The 27,967-nt window shown below is 41.5% G+C and overlaps 2 protein-coding genes across 2 annotated transcripts; both read right to left on the bottom strand.

The window, feature by feature from the left end:
- Positions 1-4,249: 4,249 nt before the first annotated feature.
- Positions 4,250-6,270, bottom strand: LOC138874488 (uncharacterized). Its single transcript, XM_070152949.1, has 3 exons — positions 6,038-6,270; positions 5,261-5,650; positions 4,250-4,997 (listed from the first exon to the last, which is right to left on the bottom strand). Exons 1-3 carry the CDS (start codon positions 6,268-6,270, stop codon positions 4,250-4,252), a joined length of 1,371 nt encoding a protein of 456 aa, XP_070009050.1.
- Positions 6,271-6,885: 615 nt separating this feature from the next.
- On the bottom strand, positions 6,886-7,916 carry LOC138874483 (uncharacterized). The gene is made up of 2 exons (XM_070152942.1): positions 7,281-7,916; positions 6,886-7,026 (listed from the first exon to the last, which is right to left on the bottom strand). The coding sequence occupies exons 1-2, from the start codon at positions 7,914-7,916 to the stop codon at positions 6,886-6,888; spliced, it is 777 nt and encodes a 258-aa protein (XP_070009043.1).
- Positions 7,917-27,967: the final 20,051 nt, after the last annotated feature.

The following is a 27,967-nucleotide window of genomic DNA, read 5'->3' as shown; positions in this document are numbered from 1 at the left end:
TATACTTATGTAATTTTAGTGTTTTTGCAGTGTATGAGGTTTAAGGACCTAAGAGCATGGAAATGAAATTAAAAAGCCACAAAAGGACAAGAAAAGAGCAAAATGCGATTGCGAATGTGGAAATGAGGATCGCAAATCCAACATGCGGACCGCATAATACTCAAAGGAATTGCAAACCCCAACAATTTTTTGGACAAAGTCCAGTGCAAGAAATGCGGTCCAGTATGAGATCGCATAACAGGTTTGCGGTCCGCATAATGGACCGCAAACTCGTTGAGAGAACTGTTGATGGTGGAAAATGCGATGAGAAATGCGATCGCATATCTACAATGCGGACTGAAAAACTTGAAAGTGAAGAAGGCCTAGAAACTAGGGTTTGAAGATGTGATGGCCATGAAGAAAATGCGGACCACATGGCTGTTATGCGACAGATATGCGGTCGCATAATTGACCTGGAAGGGTATTTTTCTCCGATTTTGGTCCCGAGTTTTGGCCCACTATAAATAGATTTATTGAGGTTTTGTGGGGCATATGTTTTGGTTTTTGAGCAATATTCCAAATCTTTAATATTCCTCTCTTTTGGAAGCTTTTGAAGGAAGAATCTTGCACTTTGTAAGCTTTATGGCATTAAATATTCTCATCCTTTTGTATTTTAGTATGTGTAGCTAACTTTAAATACTAAGATTGTGGACCCTGAATGAGTGTTATGTTAATGGGTGTTTAACATTGAATATATGTATAATGGTTGGTTCATATATATTTATTTCTCATTCTTCATTTATTGTTGGTGGTTGCAAACATTAACAAGTTCCATTAAATTCTTTCGTTACTTGGAAAAGTGAGTTAGAATTTGGTAGAAGTAGATATCAAAGACTCAAGGCTTTAAACCTTATTTAATAGAATCGCTAAGGAATAAGTGGGTTTTATTTGGCATCTATTGATTGTTCTTAATTGCAACTCTTTTATATTTGGAAAAATCATAAAGAGAAAATACTACCCAACTATTGAAAAATATTGGGTAGTCATTTAGAAATTGTTTGCATATCTAAAGAACCTTCCATTAGAAATATATCATATTAACACCGATAGCATTAAACTTCATTGAAGGGGACACAACCTTGGTTTCCTTAATCAAACTATTTACATTATCAACATTACAATTAGTTATTTATCCAAATCACAATTACATCATACTCTTGTTACAATTACACGAATTTAATTATGACTTAAGTCAAGTAACACACTACTCGCATAACCTTTCCACGCCTATTCCCTGCGGGATTCGACCCCATCCTTGTTGGTTTATTATATTTGACGCCGACTGCCTTACACTATTTAATTAAAGTGTAATTTTAGCGTATCACAGCTCAGCCTTGAGGTCACTCACATCTTTCCGGAGCTGTGGTATACCTCCAACTTCACCCCGCTAAACCTTCTCAAGACGTGCTTCAATTCTCTTGAGGCGGTCCTCATAAGTCAGATGTTGTTGCTGACAAATAGCAACGGAGGATTGGATAGGGGACAGTGCCGTCCGTATGAGGTTGGGAAGTTCCTTGATAAGCCGGTCTACCATAGCATTGGCATGCTAAGCAAGTAGACCCATCTTGGACAGAGCTGGTAAAGGAACCTGGGGCTGTGCAGTAGAGGGTGGTGGAGTAGCTGTGGAGGAGCTGGGGCTTGAGAGGTGTCTGGCAATGGTGGACCCTCTGATAATGCTATATCTACTAGAGGATGAATGGGAGTCTTAGCCTGAGCTACAGTTTCCTTTGCTACTGCATCACTGATTCGTATGATGCCGATGTTTTTTTATAGCATTCTCCATTTTTTTATGCCTAGGCAGAGGAGACACTTTTGCAGCTTGGAAAATAGCAGTGATCGGGTAGGGGAAAGGCGGTGATGTCTGTTTCCGATTGGCTCTAATTCCTATCTCTTAGAAAATTATCTCCCCCACATCAATCTTTATCACTGTCATAATGCACATAATGAGAAGTTCTTTGTCAATGTTTATGTCGGCTTCATTTTTGGATGGCATCAGACGGGATGTAACAAAGCTAAGCTAGTACTGACCCTCCCTTGTGAGATCCTCCTTGAAAATTTTGTGTTTTGGGTCAATCCAGGACAGTGTCCCCTTTTCTATTACTGTGGAAACCCATGCATGCTCATTGTGCTTATTGGCTACCTTGGCATCATATTAAGCTGTTCCTGGCCACCAATCCTCAAAATACTGTTCATTTATCGTTTCACGACCACAACCAACTTCAACCCCTCATACTTGGACATACTTGGAAAAGATCCGGTTGAGCTTCTGTGAAGCACTCCTCGAGGCACCATATGAAGTATAAAACTCCCTCACAAATTGTCTAATTGTATTTATCCGGGACCTTAGTAAATAACTCCCACTTCCTCTGTTTGATATTTTCAAGTATGTAAGGGTAGTGCTCCAATAGCCCATTTAAGCTCAATTGCTTCTCCTCTAGAATGTTCCTCTTTGAAAGCCCTACTTTGTATAAATCTATGGAGCCCTTGACCCCAAACCGGAGGTTAAGGACCTCCCCTAGTTCCTACGTGCCTCAGCCTGTAGATTAACATGAGGTCTGAGGTCACTTTGTGACTCCTCCTCTTCAGACAGGGAGGAGTGCTCAGTAGTAATACGGAGTGCCTGAGATGGCTACCTTTTTGCTTGTTGTGCTTGTTGGCTAGGATTAGCAGCCGTTTCTGTCGACTACCGAGTGATGTTTGTGTTGGATTAAACCTCTTTGGTGTCATGCTTGTTAATGAAACATTATAGGAGTTAGTTAAAGAGCTTAGGAAAAGACATCCAATATAAAAGAAGAAAAAACAAAATGAAAAATAATTTAAAAAAAATGTTACGCGATGGGTTATGCGGTCGCATATGAAGTATGTGAACCGTAGAACCATCGCATATGTGCAGAAGCAAAAAAGTATTAATAGCTATGCGATCACAAAATCATCGCATAAGTGATTATGCCATTGCAAAGAGGCCGCTGAATATACATTGGAAATCTTGAAGGACTACCTTAGTATGCGGCACCTACGCGGACCGCATAACAGGTATGCGATTGCAGAAGCACTCGCATAACATGTCTATCTTAGAGCGAGATTGAGGGGTACTATGTGATGATTATGTGGACCGCAAAGCGATTATGCGTCCCGCAGAAGTCATCTTCCTCAGGAAAATTTATACCATCCCCCAATTCATTTCCATTTATTCAAAAACCAAAACCCACTGCGATTAGTTTAACAAGATGGAGAGAGAGGGGTAATCAGACATCCCCTTCTTTGGTTCGTGGCCAAAGACACACAACAAGCCCTCGATTCACTCCTTACCAAATAAAATCAAAAGTCTGCTTTCTACTATCATACCATTCACCTCTTTAACCCAGAATCAATTCATAATGATGACCCAATTTGGCCAGTCACAAGCACAAAGAGTTCATGGCAGTGTAATTAAAGACAAATGAGAGTGAAGAACAGAGAAAGAAAAATTAGAGTGAAGAAAAAAAACAGGGAACCAGAAGTTATAACTGAAGCTTGACTATTCTACAATGGAAATGAGGAAGCTGGTGAATGGGTTTGAATCCGATCTTTCATCCTTAGCAGAATTGATCGTTATGCTTTGCTTCCCCTTTTTTTTCTCTCTTTTTTTACTTGTTTTTTTATTTTGTTCAAATGTGGGTGTGTGCAGAGAGTTGGGTACTTTTATACCTGGCAAGTATGTGGTATGTTAGTTCATCGCATAACATCCTATGCGATCACATAGGTGTTATGTGGTGGGCTGATGACTGGGTCGCTTATGTGCAATGTGCGATGCAAGATGTGATCGCACACTTGACATGTGGTCCGCATAAATGAGAAAAGACTACAAAGTTGACAATGAAATTAACCAAACACTCTTCTTGGGTCTGCAATGACTATGCGGTTTGCATAGTTATTATGCGACCGCATATGCGACTGCATAGCTATCACTTAATTTGGCCCTTTTTTATTTCAGTTTCTTCAGCATTAAGACCCTGTTCATGATATTTTACCTGCACTCTAGCACACATGTCAACTTGCTCAATCTAATATACATAAATAATATTAAGAAAATACAAAATAGTGTTACCACACATGGGTTTCCTCCCAAGAAGCGCTTGATTTAACGTCGCGGCACGACGCAGTTTACTCATTTTGGATTATTCCTTGGTGGCAGCTGCTGGAGGACTATCCCTTAGAGCAAATTGTTCTATCAAAAATGCCTTTCTCTTGCAGTACCAAGGTAATGCTTGACGCATTGTCCATTCACCTTGAAAGTTCGAGTCTCATCCTCCGACTCCTGTTCAATAGCACCATAAGAAGACACACTGACAACTTTGAACGGTCTAGACCATTTGGATTTGAGTTTACTCGAAAATAACTTAAGTCTTGAATTGAAGAGTAAGACCAAGTCACCAGAATTGAACTCTCGCTTCAAGATCTTCTTGTCATGGACAAACTTCATCCTCTCTTTGTACATGGACGCACTCTCATAGGCATAGAGATGGAATTCTTCCATCAAATGGAGTTGTGTCATCCTTAGGTTAGCAGCCTCAGCCCAACCAAGATTTATCTTCTTTAAAGCCCACATAGCTTTGTGCTCAAGTTCTACTAGCAAGTGACAAGCCTTTCCAAAAACCAACATGTATGGTGAAGTGCTAATGGGGGTCTTGAATGTTGTGTGATAGGACCACAATGCATCATCTAGCTTCTTTGACCAGTCGGTCCTGTTTGCATTAACAGTTTTCGCTAGGATATTCTTGATTTCTCTATTAGAAACTTCAACTTGACCACTCGACTGAGGATAATAAGGTGTGGCCACCTTGGGCTTTACACCATATTTTTCAAGAAGCCTAGCGAAAGCTTTGTTACAGAAATGAGGACCACCGTCTCTCAGGATGGCCCTTGGCGTACCAAACCGTATGAAGATGTTTTTCCTCAAAAATGCAGTAACAGCCTTGCTTTATTGTTCGGTAAGGTGATTGCTTCAACACATTTAGAGACAGAGTCCACAGCCACCAAGATGTAGGTCATGCCATGCGAGCTCACGAAGGGGCCCATAAAGTCTATTCCCCATACATCAATGATCTCAACCTCAAGTACAAAGTTCATTGGCAACTCATGTCTCTTAGATATTGACCTTTATATTTGACATTGGTCACATGCCTTGACCATTTGGTTTGCATCTTGGTAGATTTTTGGTCAATAATAGCCACATTCAAACACTTTTGTTGCAGTCTGATTCCTTCCATGATGACCCCCAACCGACGAATCACGGCATGCCTTAAGAATTGGCATTACCTCATCTTCTAGAACACATCGCCGGATGATGTTGTCGGCATAATTACAGAACAAGAAGGGTTCTTCCCAATAGTAATGCCTACACTCCCGCAAAAATGTTTTCTTTTGATAAGCTTCCAAGCCTTCGGGAACATGGTCACTAACCAAGAAGTTAGCGATGTTGGCATACCAAGGAGCAAAAGTGTTAGATAATGCCATTATGTGTTCATCTGGGAAAGCATCGTTGATTTCAAGATCTTCCTTTTGTCTCCCTGCATCTTTAAGCCTTGATAGGTGATCTGCCACTTGATTTTCGTCCCTTTTCGATCTTTGACTTCAAAGTCAAACTTTTGCAACAACAGGACCCATTGAATCAACCTAGGTTTTGCATCCTTATTTTCCATAAGATAGCGAAGAGAAGCATGGTTTGTGTACACTATCACCTTGGATCCCAACAAATAAGCCCGAAATTTCTCAAAGGCATAGACAATGGAAAGAAGTTCTTGCTCAATCACCGTATAATTCATTTGAGTGCAATTGAGTGTCTTGCTTGCATAATAGAGAGGGTGAAGAACCTTGTGATGACGTTGGCCAAGCACTGCCCCAATAAATACACCACTGGCATAACATATGAGTTCGAATGGAAGAGACCAATCGGGTGTGACGATAATAGGTGTCGTGGTGAAGCTTTTATTTGAATTCCTCAAAGGCTTTGAGGCACTTCTCGTCAAATACAAATTTTGCATCTTTCTCAAGGAGTTTGCACATGGGATTTGCAATTTTAGAAAAGTCCTTGATGAAATGCCTATAGAAGCCGGCATGCCCCAAAAAACTTCGGACACCTTTACCTGAAGTAGGAGGAGGAATCTTGGAAATGATCTCGATCTTTGCCTGGTCAACCTTTATGCCTTCTTTGGAAATTTTGTGGCCCAAAACAATGCCCTTGTCCACCATGAAGTGTTATTTCTCCCAATTTATCACAAGGTTCGTTTCTTCACATCTCTTAAGCATTTGTCTAAGGTTGTATAGACAATGCTCAAAAGAATCACCTACGACCGAGAAATTGTCCATGAATACCTCTAAGAAATCCTCCACCATATCAGAGAATATTAACATCATACACCTTTGGAAAGTAGCCGGAGCATTGAATATCCCAAATGTCATTTGGATAAATACAAACGTCCCATATGGACAAGTGAATGTTGTTTTTTCCTGATCTTCCAATGCAATATTGATTTGGTTGTAGCCGGAGTATCCATCCAAGAAGTAGTAGAATGACCTTCCCGCATGCCTATCAAGCATTTGATCAATAAAAGGCATAGGGAAATGGTCCTTGCATGTAGCACTATTTAGCTTTGGATAATCCATACACACCCTCCATCCGGTAACCATTCTTGTTGGGATGACCTCATTTTTATCATTTTCAATCACGGTCATGCCTCCCTTTTTCCGCACACATTGTACCTGACTCAACCAAGTACTATCGGCAATAGGGTAGACTGCCTCGACATCCAACCGCTTAATGATCTCCTTCTTTACCACATCCCACATGGAAGGGTTCAAACTTTATTAATGCTCCACACATGGTTTACTCTCATTCTCCAATTGGATCTTGTGTTCACAAATTCCGGCGGGAATCCCTCGGATGTCCGCAATTGTCCACCCAATAGCTTGCCTATGCTCCTTCAAGGAATTCAACAATTGTTCTACCTGCACATCATTCAACAAAGAAGAAACGATTACCGGTAGAGTATCATTTGAGCAAGAAATTTATACCTCAAGTGTGGTGGAAGTGGTTTGAGCTCTAGTTGTAGTGGCTCAATAATTGAAGGCTTTGCGGGAGGAGTGGCTTTATTCTCGAAGTCGAGAGAGAGCCTCTTTGGCGCATAAGTGTAGGACCCAAGCCCTTCCAATGCATTCATTGATTCCATATACCCCTCCCTATCTTCACCTTCGAAGTTTACCAATATAGTCGTCAATGCTTCACCGAGGAATTGTTCTTCCATCTTCATTTCAACTGCATCTTCCACTTCATCAACAACATCAATCACCAAGATGCTTTCATATTCATGTGGTAATTTCATACCCTTTCTCGCTTGGAATGTAACCTCTTCATCATTAATACAGAATTTGATCTCATTCCGTTCCGAATCCATTAGTGCTCTTCCTGTAGCAAGGAATGGACTACCCAAGATGATAGGGATATCTTTGTCAATAGCACAATCAAAGATTACGAAGTCGACGGGTAGATGGTTCTCTCCCACTTTCACAAGCACGTCATCGACAATTCCCACCGGTCTCTTTATAGAATGATCGGCTATTTGCAACCTCATACTTTTAGTCCATGGCATACCTAACCCCGCTTGCTTGTAAATAACAAGAGGCATTAAGTTGATGCTAGCCCCATTTTCACAAAGAGCTCTTGAAAAATCATGTTCCCCAATAGTGCATGGAATGGTGAAAGCTCCTGGGTCTTCTTTCTTTTGAACGGTGGTTGTCGCAATGATAGAACTAACCCGGTGAGTTACATTCACCACTTCATTCTTGGTGTTTCTCTTCTTGGTAATCAAGTCTTTCAAATACTTAGCAAAACCCGACATATCTTGAAATGCTTCCACAAGTGGAATATTTACCGATAACTACTTGAGAATGTCATAAAACTTTTCGAGTTTGCTATCATCAACCTTCCTAGCAAGTCTTTAAGGAAAAAGAGGAGGTGGTCTAGGAATAGGTGGTAGAGTTTTCGGTGTATCTTTTAACTTTTCCTTTACCTCTTCCCGGTTCACTTCTTGAACTTTCAACTCTTCCGGAACCTTTTTAGATTCAACAACAATTGACTCCTCAACTTGTGCCTCAACCTCTTGTTCGGACTCTTCCACTTCAACCACTTGTTCATTCTCTCTTTGAAATACCTTCCCACTCCGAGTAGTAATTGCTATGCAATTAGAAGTTGGACCACTCCCACTACCCTTTAGGTTTGGAATTATGTCACTTGGAAGTGTCCCTTTTTGCTTCGTATTTTGTTCCCTAGAAAAATCTCTCATTTGCATCTCCAATTTTTGAATGGATGCTATATGAGAACCAACATGCTCGGTCATATTCCTCATAGAAGTGTCGTACCTCTTTTGGTTTTGCAATATCCGTTCAAGCATGCTTTCAAACTTGGAATCACTTGAGGAGCCTTGATTTGAATATTAACACTTTGGTGTAACATATGGTTTGAACTCTGATTTCAGAAGTTGTTGTTGTTGTTGTTGTTGTTATTCCAATTTCCTTGATTTGAGCTACCTTGGTCATTTGGCCACTGCTGGTTGCCTTGCCCTTGCGGGTTAGGCCTCCATTGATTTTGTTGTTCTTGACCTTGGTATTGTTGCCTTTGATAGCCTCCTTGAGAGTTGTTGACATAGTTGGCTTCCTAATAATCTTCAGTTGATGATGGTTGAACATCTTCCACCACATTTACCTTCTTCGTTTGGCTTTCAGTGAACATTTTTGTCAACACATTGACAATGGTGGCAAGCCCTGCAATTACTTTATCTCTTTCTTGGTTCTCCTTAATCATGTTGGTCAAGGAGGGAGTACCATATGCAATTCCACATGTGGTGTTCTCTGAGTGCCAAGCTGGGTTATGTTTTGCCATTTTGTCAAGGATTTGAGTGATCTGTGCAAATGTCTTATCTATAAAAGATCAACCAGTTGCGTTCTTAGCGATAGATTGGTTCATAGCATCTAAACCCAAGTAGAATTTCTCCAACAAGATAGACTCCGAAAAACCATGATTAGGCAACCTCACCAAATATAACTTGAATCGCTCTCATGCCTTATATAGGTGTTCAACCGGTAGTTGCTTGAAAAAGAAAATTTTATCCCGGATCTCAGATTTCTTGCTTTGCGGGAACCATTTAGCTAAGAATGCTTAGACAGGTTCAAACCAAGAATGAATGGAATTTTGTGGCACATTTTGAAGCCATTTCCTTGCGTCCCTTGCTAGTGAGTACTTGAACACCCTCAACCTTAGGGCATCATCTGAGGCGTTGTTCTTCTTGTGCATAGCACACACACCTAAAAAGGTTCTAAGATGTTTTGTCGGATTATCATTAGTGGAATTACTGAAAAACCCATCCGCTTTTAGCATTAGGATTAAACCATATTCCACCCTGAAAGTTGTAGCACCAACAACTGGAGGTACAATAGTATTTGCATCCGCAATGTACTCATCTATGTCCACAAAAGGATTTTCTTCCATTTCTTCCTCATATTCGGCCATGTCTTCCTACCAACACCAAGCAAAACAAGCAAAGTGTGATAGAATAGAATAAGACACAAAGTAAAGCACACACTAATTAGTAATTTCAAAAATGTATTCCTCAGCAACGGCACCATAATTTGATACGCTCAAATTACAATTTAATTAAGTAGTGTAAGGCAGTCAGTGTGAAATATAATAACCCAACAAGGTTGGGATCGAATCCCCATGGAATATGGTGTGAAAAGCTTACTTTAGTAGTGTGGAACTTGACTTAAATCGCAATTCTATTTCGTTAACGTAACAAGGGAATGATATGATTGTGAATTTAAGAGATAACTAATCGTAATGTTGAGAATGTAAATGATTTGATTAAGGAAACTAAGGTTGTGAACCCTAGATGGGTGTAATGTTAATGGGTGTTTAACATTGAATATATATATAGTGGTTGGTTGATATTTATTCAATTCGTGTTCTTTGTTTATGGATGGTGGTTGCAAACATTAATTTATTCTATTTTACTCTTTCTTTACTTGGAAAAGTGGATTAGGGTTTGGTAGAATTGAATATCAAGAACTCAAGACTTTAAATCTTGTTTAATAGAATCACTTAGGAATAAGTGGGTTTTACTTTGCATAAATTGGTTGTTCTTAAATTGCAACTCTTTTATATTTGGAAAAATCAAAAAAGAAAAATACTACTCAACTATTGGAAAATATTGGGTAGTCATTTAGAGATCATTTGCATATCAAAGGACCTTCCATTAGAAATATATCATATTAACACTGATAGCATTACATTCCATTGATGGTGATGCAACCTTGGTTTCCTTAATCAAATCATTTACATTCTCAACATTGCGATTAGTTATCTCTTAAATTCACAATCATACCATTCTCTTGTCATATTAACGAAATAGAATTACGATTTAACTCAAGTTCCACACTACTAAAGTAAGCTTTTCACACCATATTCCCTGTGGGATTCGACCCCAACCTTGTTGGGTTATTATATATGACACTGACCGCCCTACACTACTTAATTAAAGTGTAATTTGAGCGTATCAGATCCTAGGTGGGACAATTGCACTTGCGTACCCTTCATTTTGAAGCACCGGAGGAGCAACTCGCGAAGGAGGTGGGGGAGGGTCTGGAATATTTTCATTGGTATGGCGGCCTCTCCTTTGAGCTTGAGGTACAAGAGGCACCTTATCTTCACCATTATCATCAACCTCCTCCCTTAGGAGAACATTTCCAAGAGGATCATTGTTAGCTTCCATTTTATACCTGTATTGATTAACTCACACAAATTAGTAAAATAGAAGGAAAGAAAAACAAAACACATAACTAGTCAAATAGATAGCCGAAAACTGTTTAATTCCCCGGCAACAGCGCCAAAAAGTGATCTATTATAACCCTACACCATTATAGAGTGGCAAGAGCGGTTGATGCAGCTTTTAACCAAAAAGGTCGAGATTGAATCCACATGGAGACAATATTGGAGTTGAGTATCTACCTAATCTAGGTGTGCGGAATTGCTCTGAATTACGCTTCTAATCATTCTTTGTTTGTTCACTATTCTACTTTTAATACTACAAATGCAGGAAAATAAACTAAGTATGATGTTTTTATGAGTGTTTTGTTAATGGATAAAAAAGCATTAGGGAAGTTACCTACACCTAGGTGAGTATCTAATGGGATTTAAAAATTATGGCAAAATTGTTATAATTGGGATCAAGATATAGCTATTGCACGTAACTACTCACTCTATACCTCTCGGTAGTTTGAGTGACTTTGCCCTAATTGACTTTTTCAAGCTCAATTGGGTGTTCAAACAAAGCGAGCAAAATTGGCTCAAGTCGGTTATTACTATCTCTAGGTTTAACTCTTTAATTGGGGCTATCAATCTCTTGAATGCACCCCAATTCCTTGCTGGCCTAAATTTCCTAGACTTGGTCTCTCTTTATCAAGAAGAGAATAAGTCAAAAAGGCACAAATAAATATTTGCAACAACCAATTCAATATTTAAAGCATAAATCAGGTCAAATATCAATCACCCATAAACATTAAAGCCCTAAAATAGAAGACCCATTAAATACCCACACTAGGGTTGAACCACAACCCTAGCTAATAGGTTTAGCTACTCCTTATCAAAGAAGAAATCATAAATTGAGATAAAATATAACCCATAAAAAGTAATTACAAGATAATAATCTAAGATTAATTGTTAAACAAGCTCTAAGATTACTCAAAAAAGTAAAAACAACGGTTCACGTGCTCAGCTGAACAAAAGATTACCTAAAAATCTGAAAAAGAAATATTGATACACAGCTAAATTTTCTTAAAAAATGCCCCTACGGAGGTACCGTTGATAGCGGAAAATGGACCGCTGCAGTGGTGAGACTACCGTTGCCACATAAAATCAAGTGCGGACCGCGCTCTTCAACTTTCAGCTCAACTTCTATGTCTCTGATTCTAACTATCGTTGAGAGCGGTAAACGCACTGCCACCGCGGTAAAGCTACCGTTGCCGCATAAAATCACTGCGGTCAGCGGTGACTAGCTAATACCAACATTATAGCTCTCTAAACCTTGCCACCACAGACCGTGAGATCAAGACAGCCTCAGTGGTGGACCCTCCGCGTCCACGGTTGATTATCCGCTGTCAGCGCTTATTTGGCCCAACTTTGACTTGTGAAGGTTTCACTCCTTTTTGAGTTGGTTATGACATCCTTGTCTCTTTTTTACCAGACACTGCAAATAAGCACAGCAAGTTAGCTTTCAGGAAGACTTGTACACACTTTTAATCAAAAACTTAAGCAAAAAGGGGCATAAAATATGCTAGAATCCCTAGTTATCAACTCCCCCAAACTTAAGATTTTGCTTGTCCTCAAGAAAACAAAGTAATTCTCACCTCCCCAAAATAAAAGAAAGGAAAATTTTATATGTCCTAAAGTAACCTCATGAAGAATCAATTGGGACTAACAATTACCCTCTACTCAAATGTGTTATTAACAACACATAACCTTTTTAGCTCCATGGTTATAGAGCGACACAAAAGCATCAAGGGTTGACTCAACTCATCAAGGAAACTCTTTCTATTTCATTGGTCATTGTTGAACCCAAACTCATACTCCTCAACTCTCCATAAGCAAACCTTACTTTTAGATTGTAGCACTCAGAATGAAGATTGTGGAAAACACACTTTTCTCTCTCAAAGGAAGGTCACAAGTCCGGCTCTAAGTACCATAAGCTTGCCCCTTATGTGAGTCACCACTAATATAAGCTCATTTAACTCAAGATCATATAGGGCTTTTGCGGGAATATAATGAAGGCTTTTTGGTTCAGGGGTTTTATCTTTCCTTAAGCACTTCATTTGCTTCATTTTGACACACATTTTCTTGACTCTTTGAGTCGTTTACTTCTTCCTTAGGGAATAGAGAGACACAATGTCACTCTTTCTTGTTCATTTTAAATTTTTTTCTCTTTTATAATCTTTCCTCGCCTTTCATCTTTTGCTTTTATTGAATCCCTTCATTTCCTTTCGCATTGTTCATTTTCTTTTTGTCTTTTGGCTTTCCTTTCTTTTTCTTTTTACCTTCCCTTTTATTAATTTTGTACCTTTTATCACTTTTTCATTCCTCGTCTCTCCCCCCAAACTTATGCTTTTGCCTTGTGCTAAGGAAGGATTAGGTGCCAAGAGAGGATCATTTTAAAACGGATAAAGGCTTGTATCATGGTTATTGAAGGAATAAAGGCTATGGCTCAATGGGGTTGACTAGGGATATCATCATTGGTAGGCTATAGATGTTTTCAACTCTTAATAAGGTTCAAGTAGATCCTATAATCACTTCTCAAGTCGAGCTACACTTAGGATTTCTCCTAGACAAACATTCAGGGCAAGTTCTAGACCTATTGGCAAAGGACTTGGACTTACGAATCAATACCTCACCACACAAGCTATAGGATTGTTAAACAAACAGAGTCGGGGCACACAAAAACCTTAGCTAAGATTTGAGCAACACAAATGGTTTCAAGAAGCCACTCGATGAATGTTTAGCCAACACAAGAGTCTCAAGGTCACAACTATCACCATCCTATACACACCAATTTGTTTTTAACCATAAGGTCAAAGGTAAATGTGTTAGGCCCAAGTGAAGCTTTGCCTGAGGCACTATTGTTTACTAGCTACTATTCACACAAAAATAAAAAGAAAACAAACTCAAACCCTTAAGAAGGTTGTCATGCCATCCATCATCGGGAAGAGCCACCTGGTTCACACAAACTTCACCTTTGGAAAGAACCGCAGAATTAAAAAAACCAAAGGCTTATTGATCACAAAAACTTGTAAATAAGAAGTTACGAACCAAAAAGGAAACTAAGGAATAAAATAAGAAGCTATGCTATTAAGGAAAATTGCAAAAAAAGTTATGAAATAAAATATAGAGAGTAAACTGAATATGTACAATAAGGGATTTTAGACGAATATACATAGCGGGGAATGAATATATACATAAGAGAATAACTTTATATACAGACCAAGATTGAAAAATAACAAAAAGTGAAATAAATGATAAAGTTATATATATACAAAAAGTGAAAAATAAGCATAAAGAAAGAAAGAAAAAATATTGTCATAATTACAAACCATCAATCAAATTAGGACCACCCCCTCAAATGAAAGCTAACATTGTCCTCAATGTTATATAACCAAAAACAAGATCAAAGAGAAGGGTAGAGAGTAAAGAAAACCTTGTATTGGTCCTCGATCTGCATGGAGTCCTGTGGCTGAGTCCCGGGATCATCTGGCTCGGAGGCCTGTGGTTGGCCAGAGGTACCTCCCTCAGGGTCCTCCAGCTCTATATCTACATCATCGACCCGGGCATCACTCTCCTCCTCCTGGGATCCCTCTCAACCTCCTGCTCCAGTATCTGTTCTGCCTGAACTGGTGGAAGTTAGTCCTGTAGTAATAACATCAGTGGTAGGCCGCCAACTGACTTCATCTTCTCCACCTCTCCCCTCAACTACTTCACAGACTCCTTCGAGGCCCCGAGTCTTCTTCAGCTTCATTGTCTTTTTTCTCATCTCCATAAATGTGTTTCCTTGAGCTGCAAGCACCTCCATGATAATCTTTTGGTTCTCCAGGAGCTTCTTCTGGTTGTCCAGAAGCTTCTTGAGAGTATCCTCTACTGAAGCTGGAAATTGAGGCTGTTGGAGAACTGACTGGGCCGCCACTGAACTAGATAGCACAGATAGCTTAGAAGTTGCTGCCTACATCCAGTTGTTGATGCTGGAGAGTATTTGATTCAACTGGTGAGTAGTCAATGGGTATGAGGAGGAGGATGATACTAAAGACAACATAGAGGCATATGGTACTAAGAGAAGATCCTACATTGTAGTGGGAGGCTGTGAAGTAGTGACTACTATTACCGGCTATTTAGACTGGCCAGTAGAAATAACAGCTTTGCCCTTAATTCCCTTGGATTTGGGGTTGCTCGGACCCTAGAGGCTATACCATGAAAAGGGTTTCTTGGGTTTTACCATCATATCAAAATTTCTTTTCTCCACCTCCAGATCTTCCAAGTATATTGTGAGGAAGTTTCGGAAGGGGTAAGATCTATCGCCCTCATTGACCACTCTGGTGATCACCCTAGACAGGATATTCCCGATATTGATCGAGAATCCCACTATGATAGCCGCCACTAAAATTGCCCTGGAAACCGGCATTGTGTTTTCATGAGTACTGGGGTCCAACCTACTACACACAACGGTCTCCCATCCTTTTGCCTCAAAGTTTAGGGTGTTCTTCATGATATGAACACCTACTGTCAACCACGCTGGAGTAGTATCTGGCAGAGCCAGCAGTCATCCCAACCATGGTCGGGTCGCCTCATCCATTTCCACCTTTTCTAAGTACAATGCCTCATTCTCATCATTGAATCCCAGGTAACCATTAATTGTTTTCCCATCAAACTTCACTTTTAGGTTCCGCACCTTAGTCACTTTTTGCACTTTTTATATGGGAGGTGTTTGCGTAGAACTCTTTGACTAGGTGCTCATTAGCATCCGGCACCTTTCTATTGAAGTACTCACATCCCACTCTGTTAGTGAAGTGCTACTTCACATTGGGGTTGTCCGGCGGAACGTCTCGCTCTATGAACTAGTTCTCCACAATGAGTGATTTCTGAGTCCACCATTCCCTGAACTTATGATATGCCAGCTCACTGACAAACCTTTGTTGCAACAGCTTTGGGTTTTTGGTCATTTCCACACCTCCGATCTGGGGAGCACCCTTGGCATCAACATCTATGGGTTCCGGTCCATGTGAAGAGACTAAAGAAGAATTAAAAGTTGAGGACTCACTACTCTCGGCTAAGCCATCAGACGACTCGGAAGAAGCGGAAGAAGTAGGAGCATCAGGAGAGGCTGGGGGTATAGGCAGGTCCCGCTGTCTGAACTCACTCTGAAAATCATCAGGACTGTGAGTTGGGACCGAAGCTCCCTCTAACACCTCCCTGGAAGGGATATACTCACTCCCTTCCGAATGTTCTGCGGATTTATCCGCAACTTTCATCTCCTTCCGAAGGCTCCTTATGGATTGTTGAACGACAAGGGGTAGTTTTCTTCCATTCCCCTTGTCCCGGGAAGGTTTTGCCCTCCCTTTACTTTTATTACCACCATCTATCGATTAAACCATAGTCTGCAGACACATTCAGTAGAAGATATTAGTATTGTGCAAGAAGAAGTAGTGAAGAAAAATAGAAGAATCAGTTGTAGTGCTTGAACAAAATTGCACACCGCGTAAAAAGGACCGCGGTCGCGAAGGCTACATCGCGAACCGCAAAAAAAGTATCGCGGCCGCGGAGGAATGGGGATAAGACTACCTATCCTCTGAACTTAAGCACCGCTGAACGCGGCAAAAGGAGTGCGGCTGCGGTATTTGCACCACTATCTGCGGAAAACCAACTGCGGTCGCGGACCCTTATTTAGGCCTCTCTGAACTTGAACACCACGAAACACAGTAAAACCATCGCGATCGCAGAGATTGGAGTGTTGTCTATGGTAATTCTCATCGCTGATCGCGGGCATCAACATTTCCATCTCATACTCATCATCGCTGACCGCGAAACAACAACCGCGGCCACGGAAGACTAAAACGGGCTCAACAAACCTAGGGTTTCTAGTTTTCTTGCATTTTATCAATATCATCAACATTATCAATCCCCCTAGGTATTCATTAACCAATTCTAAATATTTCAAGCCTAATCTAATTAATAGTACGCAACCCTAAGTCAAAACTAAAAGAAAAAGAAGAAGAAGTAAAACTATCAATTAAAAGACAATAAGTACAAAATTAAAGACTAAAGAAAGAGTGAAATTACCAGTTGTGGAATGTACGGTGAAAATAACTCCTAATATTTGTGTTTGTACAGGCTCGGGCATGGGTGAACAATGATTTTAGTGCTTGAGAATCAAATGGGCGAAAAGTCTAAAAAGTCATGTGACCTTCTATTTATAGAAGACAAACCGAGCCCACTAAAACATACCTAGCGCGACCGCGGTAAATCATCGCGGTCCGCTCTTGTGAGGAACTGAAAGGCTACTTTACTGAAACCACCACAGACCGCAAGAATGCACCGCGGTCGCAGTTAAAACTTCAGAGAACCCCCATTTTGGACTTTTTAACACCACTGACAGCCATCAAATCTCTCATCTGCGATAAGGCCATCGTGTCCCACGATAAAAGCACCGCGGATGAGGTGGAAACTTTAGAGAGTGCCAAAGTTTTCCATCTTAGTCTTGCACTGCATCAACATTCCTATACACATCTTACACCTAGTTAGTTCAAAAACAAATCCTACACTAAGAAGAAAATCAAAAAGAAGTAAAACACATAGGTTGCCTCCCAAGAAGTGCCTGATTTAACGTCGCGGCACGACGCAAGTTACCATCAATTACTTAAGATGGATCATTGCCACCACGTGGCTATCATCAAACTTGCCAAGATAGTGTTTCACTCTGTGCCCATTAACCCTGAAGATTTCACCATTTTTGTTTTTCAAATCAAGAGCACCAAACGGAGTCACAAGCACCACCTCAAAAGGTCCACTCCATTTTAACTTAAGCTTTCCCAAAAACAGACGTAACCGGGAGTTGAATAGTAGAACCAAGTCACCTTCCTTGAATTCCATTCCATGAGCGTACTTGTCATGTAGGTACTTCATTTTGTCCTTATACAGGGATGAGCTGGAATACGTTTGAAACTGGAACTCATCAAGCTCGTTGAGTTGCTCCACCCGGAGATTTGCTGCAACATCCCATTCAAGATTCAACTTTCTCAAGCCCGCATGGCCTTATGCTCTAACTCAACCAGGAGATGACAAGCTTTTTCAAACACTAACCGATATAGAGACATACCAATTGTAGTCTTGTAAGCAGTCATATAAGCCCACAAAGCATCATCCAATTTCTTTGACCAGTCTGTCCTATTTGCATTGACAATCTTTGACAATATTGTATATGGTAAAACCGGAGGGTCCAATTTTCCGTTGTTGTGATGCCTCGTAAGCATATTTCATAGGTTCGAGACTATGGTTGAGGTTCACCCTCGAGGGTAATCAATGCCCGACCTCGGGGCAGTACAGAGCAATGGCTATGATGGAAAAGTGGGGAGATCCCTAGGTGCATCACTAGAGCTGACAAAGTTTAGTGTGCTAAGTTCAGGCCTGAATCATGACATCAATTAGCCGTCCCATCTCTATATCTTTATAATAAATGTATTTGTACTATATTGGGATTTTCCCCTCTTATATAAAGGGGATCCTTGTCATTTTGTAGGGGGGTCTATTGCTCAATACTAAATACACAAGAACATGTTCTCAGCTCTCTAACATATTCCCTTGATCACGTTACTTCATCTATTGCTTATATTTGTAGTGTTCTATTTATTGTTCATAATTTACTGCATATTATTGATCATAAAGAGCCATCATTGATTGTATTATAACTGTTAGTTTCCACCTACTACCCTTGGTGGGACATTAGGCTCGACCTTGAGGCCCTGAATAAGCAAGCTCGAGGCCCCCGATCAACAGTCATTCGGTATGATTAACATCTTGTTTCAAGATCTTATCTTGATTCCAAATATCTCACTCAGCATCCATTACTCTAACAACTAGCATAAAAATAGATCGCGTATTGTTAGAACCACAAACTCAAATTTAATTGTAATTACCATTTTTACGGTAAACAGTTTGGCGCCCACTGTGGGGATAAATATAATAGTAATTATTTTCTTGCAGGTTTAACTATATAACGCAAGTTACCTTTCCCACATTTTCTTGTCCAAGATCTTTGATTTCAGGTCAAGATGCCTAAACCAGTAAAAGTACCTGAAAATAACAGCCCCAAAAACCATGGAGACGGCGGTATGGTTATTCTAGGTATGGGTGTGCCACTGCAAAACCCCGAGAGTACACCGGAACCAATTCCCAAGGGTACAATCTCGTGCAATGCTCAATATGTTAACGTCGGTCTTCACATTAATAAGGGAGCGCGCCGAGAGATTCAACGAGAAACTGTGAAAAATCCAACCTAGGCAGAAAGAGAGATTCCTCGGCATGCCTTTCATATGATTATTGGGGGGACCGACATTCCCTAAGGACCCGTGCCAAACGGGTAAAAGTATCTGCTGCAATAAAAGGACTAATCCGAGACTGCATGACCGAAGACACCCTTGAATTCACCGAGGAGGAACTTGAGACCTTGACAGAACCACACAACGACGCACTGGTAATTTCATTTCTTTTAAGTAACATTCATATCAAATGTGTGCTCGTGGATCCAAGCAGCGCAACCAACATAATCAGATCAAAGGTAGTAGAATAGCTTGGAATGCTCGATCAGATCGTACCCACCTCCTAAGTCCTCCATGGCTTCAACATGGCCGGCAAAGTAAAGAGAGAGGAGATCGCCCTCGCGGTTGACATGTCTGGTTCAGTTCAGAACACCAAGTTCCCCGTCATCGGCAGTGACATGAGGTACAACGCATTACTTGGCAAGCCGTGGATACAAAGAATAAGGGCAGTACCGTCAACTCTACACTAGATGATGAAGTTTCCGACAAAGGATGGTATAACAACCGTATATGGAGAACAGTATGCAGTAAATTAAATGTTCACGGTTTACCAGGAGGCGCTGAATCCTATACACTCTACCTCGGATGAGTCTGGGAGTGTACAAACCCCCGAAGATGATGAAGAAGACTTCCTTGTTCCTCAAACTTTCGTTGCCCCCGAATAGTCGAATGTAACAAAATCGGCAACTGAAGAACTGGAGCTAGTTGTTCTGGCAGGGCATCTCCCAGATCGAAAGATATAACAGGCATCCTGTCGGAAATAACCACCCACCGATTGAGTGTCGACCCCAAGTTTAAACTGGTGAAGCAAAAAAGAAGACCCCAGTCCGAAGCAAAACATGACTTCATCAAGGACAAGGTAACGAAACTTCTTAAAATAGGGTCCATTAGAGAGGTAAAGTACCCCGAATGGCTGGACAAAGTTGTGGTAATGCCCAAAAAGGGAAATAAGTTAAGAATGTATGTAGATTATAAAGACTTAAATAAGGTGTGCCCCAAGGATACGTTCCCATTTCCTAACATAAATTGTTTGATCGATGCCACGGCTGGACACGAGACCCTAACCTTTCTCGACACATACTCGGGATATAATCAAATTCGGATAAACCCCGAAGATAGGGAAAAGACTTCGTTCATCACGAAGTAAGGTACCTATTGTTACAATGTAATGCCCTTCGGGCTGAAAACGCAGGGGTTACGTACTAGCGTCTAGTCAATAAAATGTTCGAGCATCACATAGGAAAATCCATGGAAGTTTATATTGATGACATTCTAGTTAAGTCCCTGTGAGCATAGGACCATTTGACTCATTTGCAAGAAACATTCGACATCCTCTGAAGCTACAACATGAAGCTTAACCCCGAGAAGTGTGCCTTCGGAGTGGGTTCGGGCAAATTGTTAGGCTTCATGGTATTGAACAGGGGGATTAAGATCAACCCCAGCAAAATCAAGGCCATCGAAGAAATCACGATGATAAATAATGTAAAGGTCGTGCAACGGCTGACAGGGCAGATAGCGGCTCTGGGAAAATTCATATCAAGATCATCAGACATGAGTCATCATTTCTTCTCTTTGCTATAAAGAAAAACGACTTCGAATGGACTCCAGAATGTCAACGCGCCTTAGAGGAATTGAAGCGATATATGACTAGTCTGCCTTTGCTCCACATGCTAAAAAAAGATACAACAACCCAGTGTAATCCCACAAGTGGGGTCTGGGGAGGGTAATGTTAAAAAAAAGATGAAATGTTTTATCTATACCTGGCCGTATCCGAGATAACGGTAAGCGGTGTGCTAGTTCGAGAAGAGAAAGGTATGTAATTCCCTGTTTATTAGTGAGCAGGACCTTAGGGGATGTCGAAACCAGGTATCCGCACCTAGAAAAATTATCTCTTGCGTTAATAAGCGCATCGCAAAAATTGAAACCCTATTTTCAATGCTACCGTATTTTTGTTTTAACAACGTACCCTCTCCGAAACATATTGCATAAGCCCGAACTATCGGCCAATTGGCCAAATGGGCCATCAAACTCGGGGGGTATGATATTGAGTATCATCCTCAAACAACTATCAAGTCCCAAATTCTGGCGTACTTCGCGGCCTACTTCTCGCCCTCCCTCGTGCCTGAGGTAAAAAGGGAACTTTTACTAAAAATAGGCACATCTTTCAGGGTGTGGACCCTGTTCACTGACAGTGCCTCGAACGTGAGAGGATCCGGGCTCGGTATATTCCTGAAACTGCCTACAGGTGGCATAATCAGGCAATCTATAAAATTTGCAAGATTGACTAATAACAAAGCTGAGTATGAGGCTATGATTGCAGTTCTATAATTGGCCAAAGGCATGGGAGCTGAAATCGTTGAGGCAAAACGCGATTCGCTCTTGGTAGTAAATCAGGTAAATAGGAGCTTTGAGGTCCGAGAAAACAGGATGCAAAGATACTTGGACAAAATCCAAGTCACGTTACGTCACTTCAAAGAATAGACCATGGTCCTCCTACCAGTAAAAGTAGAAGAATAGCGAGGCTGATGCCCTCAAAAATCTAGGATCATCTTTTGAAGAGGATGACCTACTCCTTGGGGCTGTTGTTCAGTTATCCAAATCAGTGGTCGAGGAAGGTCATGCCGAGATTAATTCCACCAGCCTAACATGGGACTGGAGAAATAAATATATTGACTATTTAAAAGACGGGAAACTACCCACAGATCCAAAGGAATCGAGGGCCCTGTAAACCAAAGCAGCCCAGTTCTCGCTCAACGAAAATGGGACTCTATACAGAAGAACCTTCGATGGTCCAATAGTAGTATGTCTGGAGCCGGGAGACACAGATTATGTACTCCAAGAAATTCATGAGGGTACCTGCGAAAACCACTTCGGCACCGATTCCTTAGTCTGAAATGTGATCAGGGCAGGCTACTACTGGGACAACATGGAAAAAGACACCAAGAAATTCGTCTGAAAGTGCGACAAATGCCAAAGATTTGCCCCTATGATTCACTAACCCGATGAACAACTACATTCAGTCTTATCGCCATGGTTGTTCATGAAACGGGTGATGGACATCGTCGGACCTCTACCAACAGCACCAGGTAAAGCTAAATTTATTTTATTTATGACTGACAATTTCTCAAAATGGGTGGAAGCGTAGGCCTTCAAAAATATAACAGAAAAGGAAGTCATTAACTTCATCTGGAACTACATCATGTGCCGATTCGGGATTCCTTCCGAGATAACATGCGATAATGGGAAGCAATCCATCGGAAGCAACGTGACACAGTTCCTCGAGGATCACAAAATCAAAAGAATCCATTCAACGCCCTACCACCCATGTGCAAACGGCCAGGCCGAGTCCACAAACAAAATCATCATTCAAAACTTAAAGAAGAAGTTGGAAAGCGCTAAGGTAAAATGGAGAGAAATATTGCCCGAAGTACTATGGGCATACCGAACAACTCCAAAATCGAGCACGGGGTAACACCTTTCTCTCTAGTATATGGTGTCGAGGCTTTGATACCAGTGGAGGTCGGGGAGCCAAGCGCCAGATTCCGACACACCACTGAGAGGCCTACCGCCCTTGAATTATTGGATAAAAAGCGAGAAGCCTCGCTGGTCCGAATGGACATCCAAAAGCAAAGGATCTAAAGGTATTATAACAGGAGAACAATCCTCCAACATCTCGAAGTCGGGGACTTGGTCCTAAGAAAAGTCACCCTAAATACCCGAAACCCCAACAAAGGAAAGCTAGGCCAAAATTGGGAAGGACCGTACTGCGTCCTCGGAGTAATCGGTAAAGGGTCCTACAAGCTCGGTACCATGGAAGGCGAGCAGCTTCCAAACAATTGGAACATTTCAATGCTGAAACGATACTACTGCTGAGGTGTCCAATGAAAAATTCTAAAACACCCTCGATCTCGAGGACCTCGGGCTCTTAAAAGCATGTGTTGCGCAATTTTCCTTTGTCCAGATTTTGTCCTTACAAGGGTTTTACCGGCGACATTTTTAACGAGGCAACATCTATATGTCACATAAGGAACACCCAACAAGTATTCAAGGTTTCATTTGCAATCAACCTCGAATACTGGAGGGCATCCCCCCGGAAGGTCAGCTACTCAGAGAAGCTAAGATACGCCAAATGGGGTCTCAAGAGAAAAATAATGTACTGGGCCAAACGGTCAAACGAACCATGTCTGTATAGAACAACGGAGCCCATAACAGTAAAAGACATGTATACTTGTACCAATTAATCAAAGGATACTTTCCAAAAGCATTTTGCGTTATAAAGAAACTCGGTATTTTTGCAAAAATGGCTCCTCTGTCAAAAACTTCCCGAACACTCGGGGACCGACGTCAACAACTCGAAACAATACGAGCCCCGGGTTGGAGCTTCAAACTCGTAAGCCCTCAATAAGGCAACAACAATATCACAAAATAGCTCCAGAGCCAAAAACATCCCGAACACTCGGGGACTGGCATCGAAAACGCAAGGCCACATGACCTCCGGGTCGGAAACTCTGAAATTGTAAGAACTCAATGAGGCAATACCGAGTTTACAAGTAATGTCTCTTGAGCCGAGAAATCATTGATGACTTAGGGACTGCCGACAATCGCCATGTCCATCGACTTATCAAAGCTTAAGGCCATAAGACTACATACGGGAAGCTTCGATCTCGCAAGACCTATATAAGGCAAGAACAATATCTGTAAGACCTCAAGCAAGGCATGAACCATACTTGTACCAAGTATCCAAAACTGTAAGACCTCAAAGGCATGTAAAACTTGTAAGTCCTTACTAAAGGCATAAACCCCATCTCAAAGTTAAGGCTATATATCGAACTTGTAAGACCCCTAAAAAGGCATACCCTCAATATAAATGTCAAAACTACTTCACTCGGGACTAAAAGTCTCCAGCCAAACACAAATGACTACAGTTACAAGGTTGTACAATCCAAACTAACGCAACTCGGGGACGCCCGATCGTCACTATAAAATCACAGGCCTTCAATTACTTCGAATATACTTTGAAAAGTACCAGTTAAATAAGCTACCCTCGACATAGGTAAAAGAGCTTCGACAATGTCAGCTCCTAAATACAGGCTTCGAGATACTCAGCCACCTAGCCAAACCTCCCGAGGTGCTCGATCATCGCCATATAACAACTCACAATCGAGGTTTTTACTGAACCATCGAAGAGTCAGGTAAAAATTATTTCAAAGATCCTTATCGAGGGAAAAATAAAGCCTATATAAAATGTCGCATCGACCCAAAGCGTAAGAGCCACTGTCGCTAGCTCACATAAAAGGTCGCATCAACCAAAAGCATAAGAGCCACTGTAGTCAGCTCACACAAAAGGTCGCACTAACCCAACGCATAAGAGCCTGAGGGCCAACTTGAAATTCAAAAACTTGAGGGTTGATTGAGCTCGAGTTGAAACCCGATTCGAAAACTGAACACAAAATCGCTAACCAAATATGCCTAAGAGAAAAAGCGTTAGAGCCACTATTGCCAGCCCTTACAAGAGGCCGTACCGACCCCACGTGTAAAAGCCTAAGGGACAGCCTTAAAATTTTGAAAACTTGAGGGTCAAATGAGCTAGAGTCAAAACCCAATTCGGAGACCGAACCCAAAACAGTTAACCAAATATGCCTAAGAGCAAACGCATAAGAGCCATTGTCACTGGCGCTAAAATCGAAGGTCACATCAACCTAGTATATAAAAGCTAAGTCTAACTCGAGAACACTCGGGGACTGATTTTCAACCGTTACAAGTCGCTCAGCAATAGCAAAAACCCGAGGGTCTAACCCAAGGTCTAAAATCTCGGATCGATTAACAAAAACATCATACAAGGCAAAGGAGAAAATAAGTGATTAAAACGAAAAGCCTTTCTACTCACAGAGGTATGTTTACAAAGCCTTTAAAAATTCCTACAAGAAAGAAGACAAATAGAAGCCTAATCTATCATTGAGCCTACATATTTGATGGCTCCGCCAAAGGTTGTGCCCCAACGGTTCTGGCTATAGCCCCGGGACCTTCAACGGACTTTTCCCTCCGGGGATTCCACCTTCATTCTCATCATGTCCTAAGCTACTACCCGATGCACCTCCAGAAGAAAACAAGGCAGCAGCTTTGTTTTCTAGGGTTTTCACCCTCTCAAGCTCGGCAGACACATCGATATCCCCCGCGTGTATATCCTCGAGAGTAAGCCTCCGAGATTCTAACCGAGCATGCTCCACGACTCGAGTCAATTTCAATTCGGCCTCCTCAGACACACTCTTGGTTTGAGCATTTATTACAACTACACCCTCTTTGTGCACAAATATAAGTGCCTCAGCTTCGGTTTTGATCCCGGATAGTGCAGCAACTAACTCAAAGTGGAGACATCTATATTTTTCACTATCCGCCCTCGTATCATGAAGTTGGTGCCCGACTAAGGCCATTTTTTCCTTGAGGGTATCCTTCTCGTAGGTTATCTCTCTCACGTGCCATTTGAGTTCGAGGACTTCGGAGTCTCTAGCTTGGAGCTCCTCCCTCAACAGAGCACCTTCCTTCTCAAACTACACAAATCAGATCCAAGATGTCAATACACTGGGATCTGGCAAATGTTCAGACAATGGCAAACAGAAACTAGATAACCTGTTCAACAAGATGAGCCTTCTCATGCTCATGACGAGTCACCTCAGCCTAAAGCCGAGCGAAAGTCTGATTATAAAGCATAGTGGATTTAAGCCATGAAAAATACAAGTTAGAAAGACAAAGATCAGGACGACGGGCAGGAATTGCAAAAACTACCTGCTCACAAATCCTACTCACCTCGATGAAGACGACCAAAGCATCAAATTTGAGAACTCCCTTAGGAGCGGCTAAAGGCCTTTCAAACACATGTCTATCTCCGATAGGCACCCCCATATTGGAAGGTTCTTTATTTGGGGCATCTTACGTTCCCTTAGGAGGTAAGTTCGTCCCCTGAAGAGAATCACTCACGAAAACAATACCAGCAGGGTCTATCGAGGCCACCCCTTGTCCTCACAAGGCTCCACAACTGGGTTCCTCCGAACCACCTACCGAATGCATCCCAACTCAAGGGATATTTTGGCCATTGGTCAACTTGGGGACATCACCTGATACTCCCTTAGTGGCCTCTTCATCCTAAAGTTGGACTGCAATGAATGCAATAGGTAAGCACAGGGAGTGAGGATGCTATCAGTAGCAATTCAGATTAAAAGGTACGACTGCAATAGGGGTGAAGACTCACCATGGTCCTTGGCTTCCCATCTAGCTTGGGACAGATCACACCACACACTCTCAGTGTATGGGCAAATCGAGTCCTGCCATCCGACCCATCTTGAGAGGTCTGTGACCCCACCAGGGTAAATTATTAAGGCTGCATTAGCAGACGAAATTAAGCGCATGGAAAGATGTACCTAAAAAGAAGCAAGGAAATGCTAGATAATGTATCTACTTACGCTCTATGTTCCACCTCTCGGGGAATGACATCTTTTCCATTAAGATCAGGTCCAAAGTCCTAACACGGACAAAGCGGCTCATCCACCCTCCATTCCTAACTTCTTCGATGCAAGCAAAAAGGGCCCTTGAAGATCGGTAGTGGAGCTTAATCAGACACCCACAGAAGAGATGAGGGTTGTACATCCTAATCAGGTGATCTAGGGTGAAGGGCATCTACTCGATCATGTTCACATAGTACCTGATCATGTAGACAATGCGCCAAAATAAAGGGTGAATTTGTCCGAGGGTCACTTGATACCATTGGTAGAAGCCAAGAATCTGGGGTCTATCGGAGCTAAAGATGGCCCCACCGACCCAAGGGTAAATGGGTAAGTATACACCCTGAGAAAACAAACATTGTATGTTGTTATATCCTCCTCCCGAGAAGGGATCTCCACAAGTACTGCATCCTCCCAGTTGCAATCAATCCTCACCCTTTCGACATTTGTTAATGAGCTAATATACTGAGACACAGGATCATGACTCCCCGTCTTTGAAGAAGGTCTCTCGACCTTGAAATCGAAATTCATTGCAAAAGATTCTAGAACGCACTCCTCAACACGAGGGGCCACTACCGCTTTGCCTTTAGATGGAAGCGAAGAGGAGGAGGTCACATTTTCCTGAGAAGTAGAGGCTGATGTTTTTGCCATTCCTAAAAGAATTCAGAGGAGAAAGGGAAATTATGTTTCGAAGAAAGAACAAAAGTGAAGGTAGAATGAACCTTTTCGGGGGCTTGGTGGTGTAGTGAGTTATAAAGAACGAGAGGAGAAGTATTTATAGAGGCCCCACACACGCGTGGAAGGAGACCAAGGGACAGCCAACCGCTATAATCAATACGAAGGCTTTCAAAGGTTATGGGTACGCCATCTTTTGGCACCTTATGACTGCCGTCATTATAGAAGTACTAGAGGGTAGGAATTCAAGGTTGTTTCTTATCACTTTTACTCAAAGAAACCCGGGGACTATTTATATATGGTAAAATCGAAGGGTCCAATTTTTCGTCATTGTGAGACCTCGGGGCAATACAAACCAACGGCTATGATGGAAAAGTGGGGAGTTCCCAAGGCGCATCACTAGAGCTGACAAAGTTTAGTGAGCTAAGTTCAGGCCCGAATCATGACATCAACTAGCCGTCCCATCTCCATATCTTTGTAATAAATATATTGGTACTATGTTGGGATTTTCCCCTCTTATATAAAGGGGATCCTTGTCATTTTATAGGGGGGGTCTGTTGCTCAATATTAAATACACAAGAACATGCTCTTTGTTCTCT

Source organism: Nicotiana sylvestris, chromosome 1 (genome assembly GCF_000393655.2).
Source record: "Nicotiana sylvestris chromosome 1, ASM39365v2, whole genome shotgun sequence".
In the NCBI taxonomy this organism is placed as follows: Eukaryota; Viridiplantae; Streptophyta; class Magnoliopsida; order Solanales; family Solanaceae; genus Nicotiana; species Nicotiana sylvestris.
This window is presented reverse-complemented; position numbering and strand designations above follow the sequence as displayed.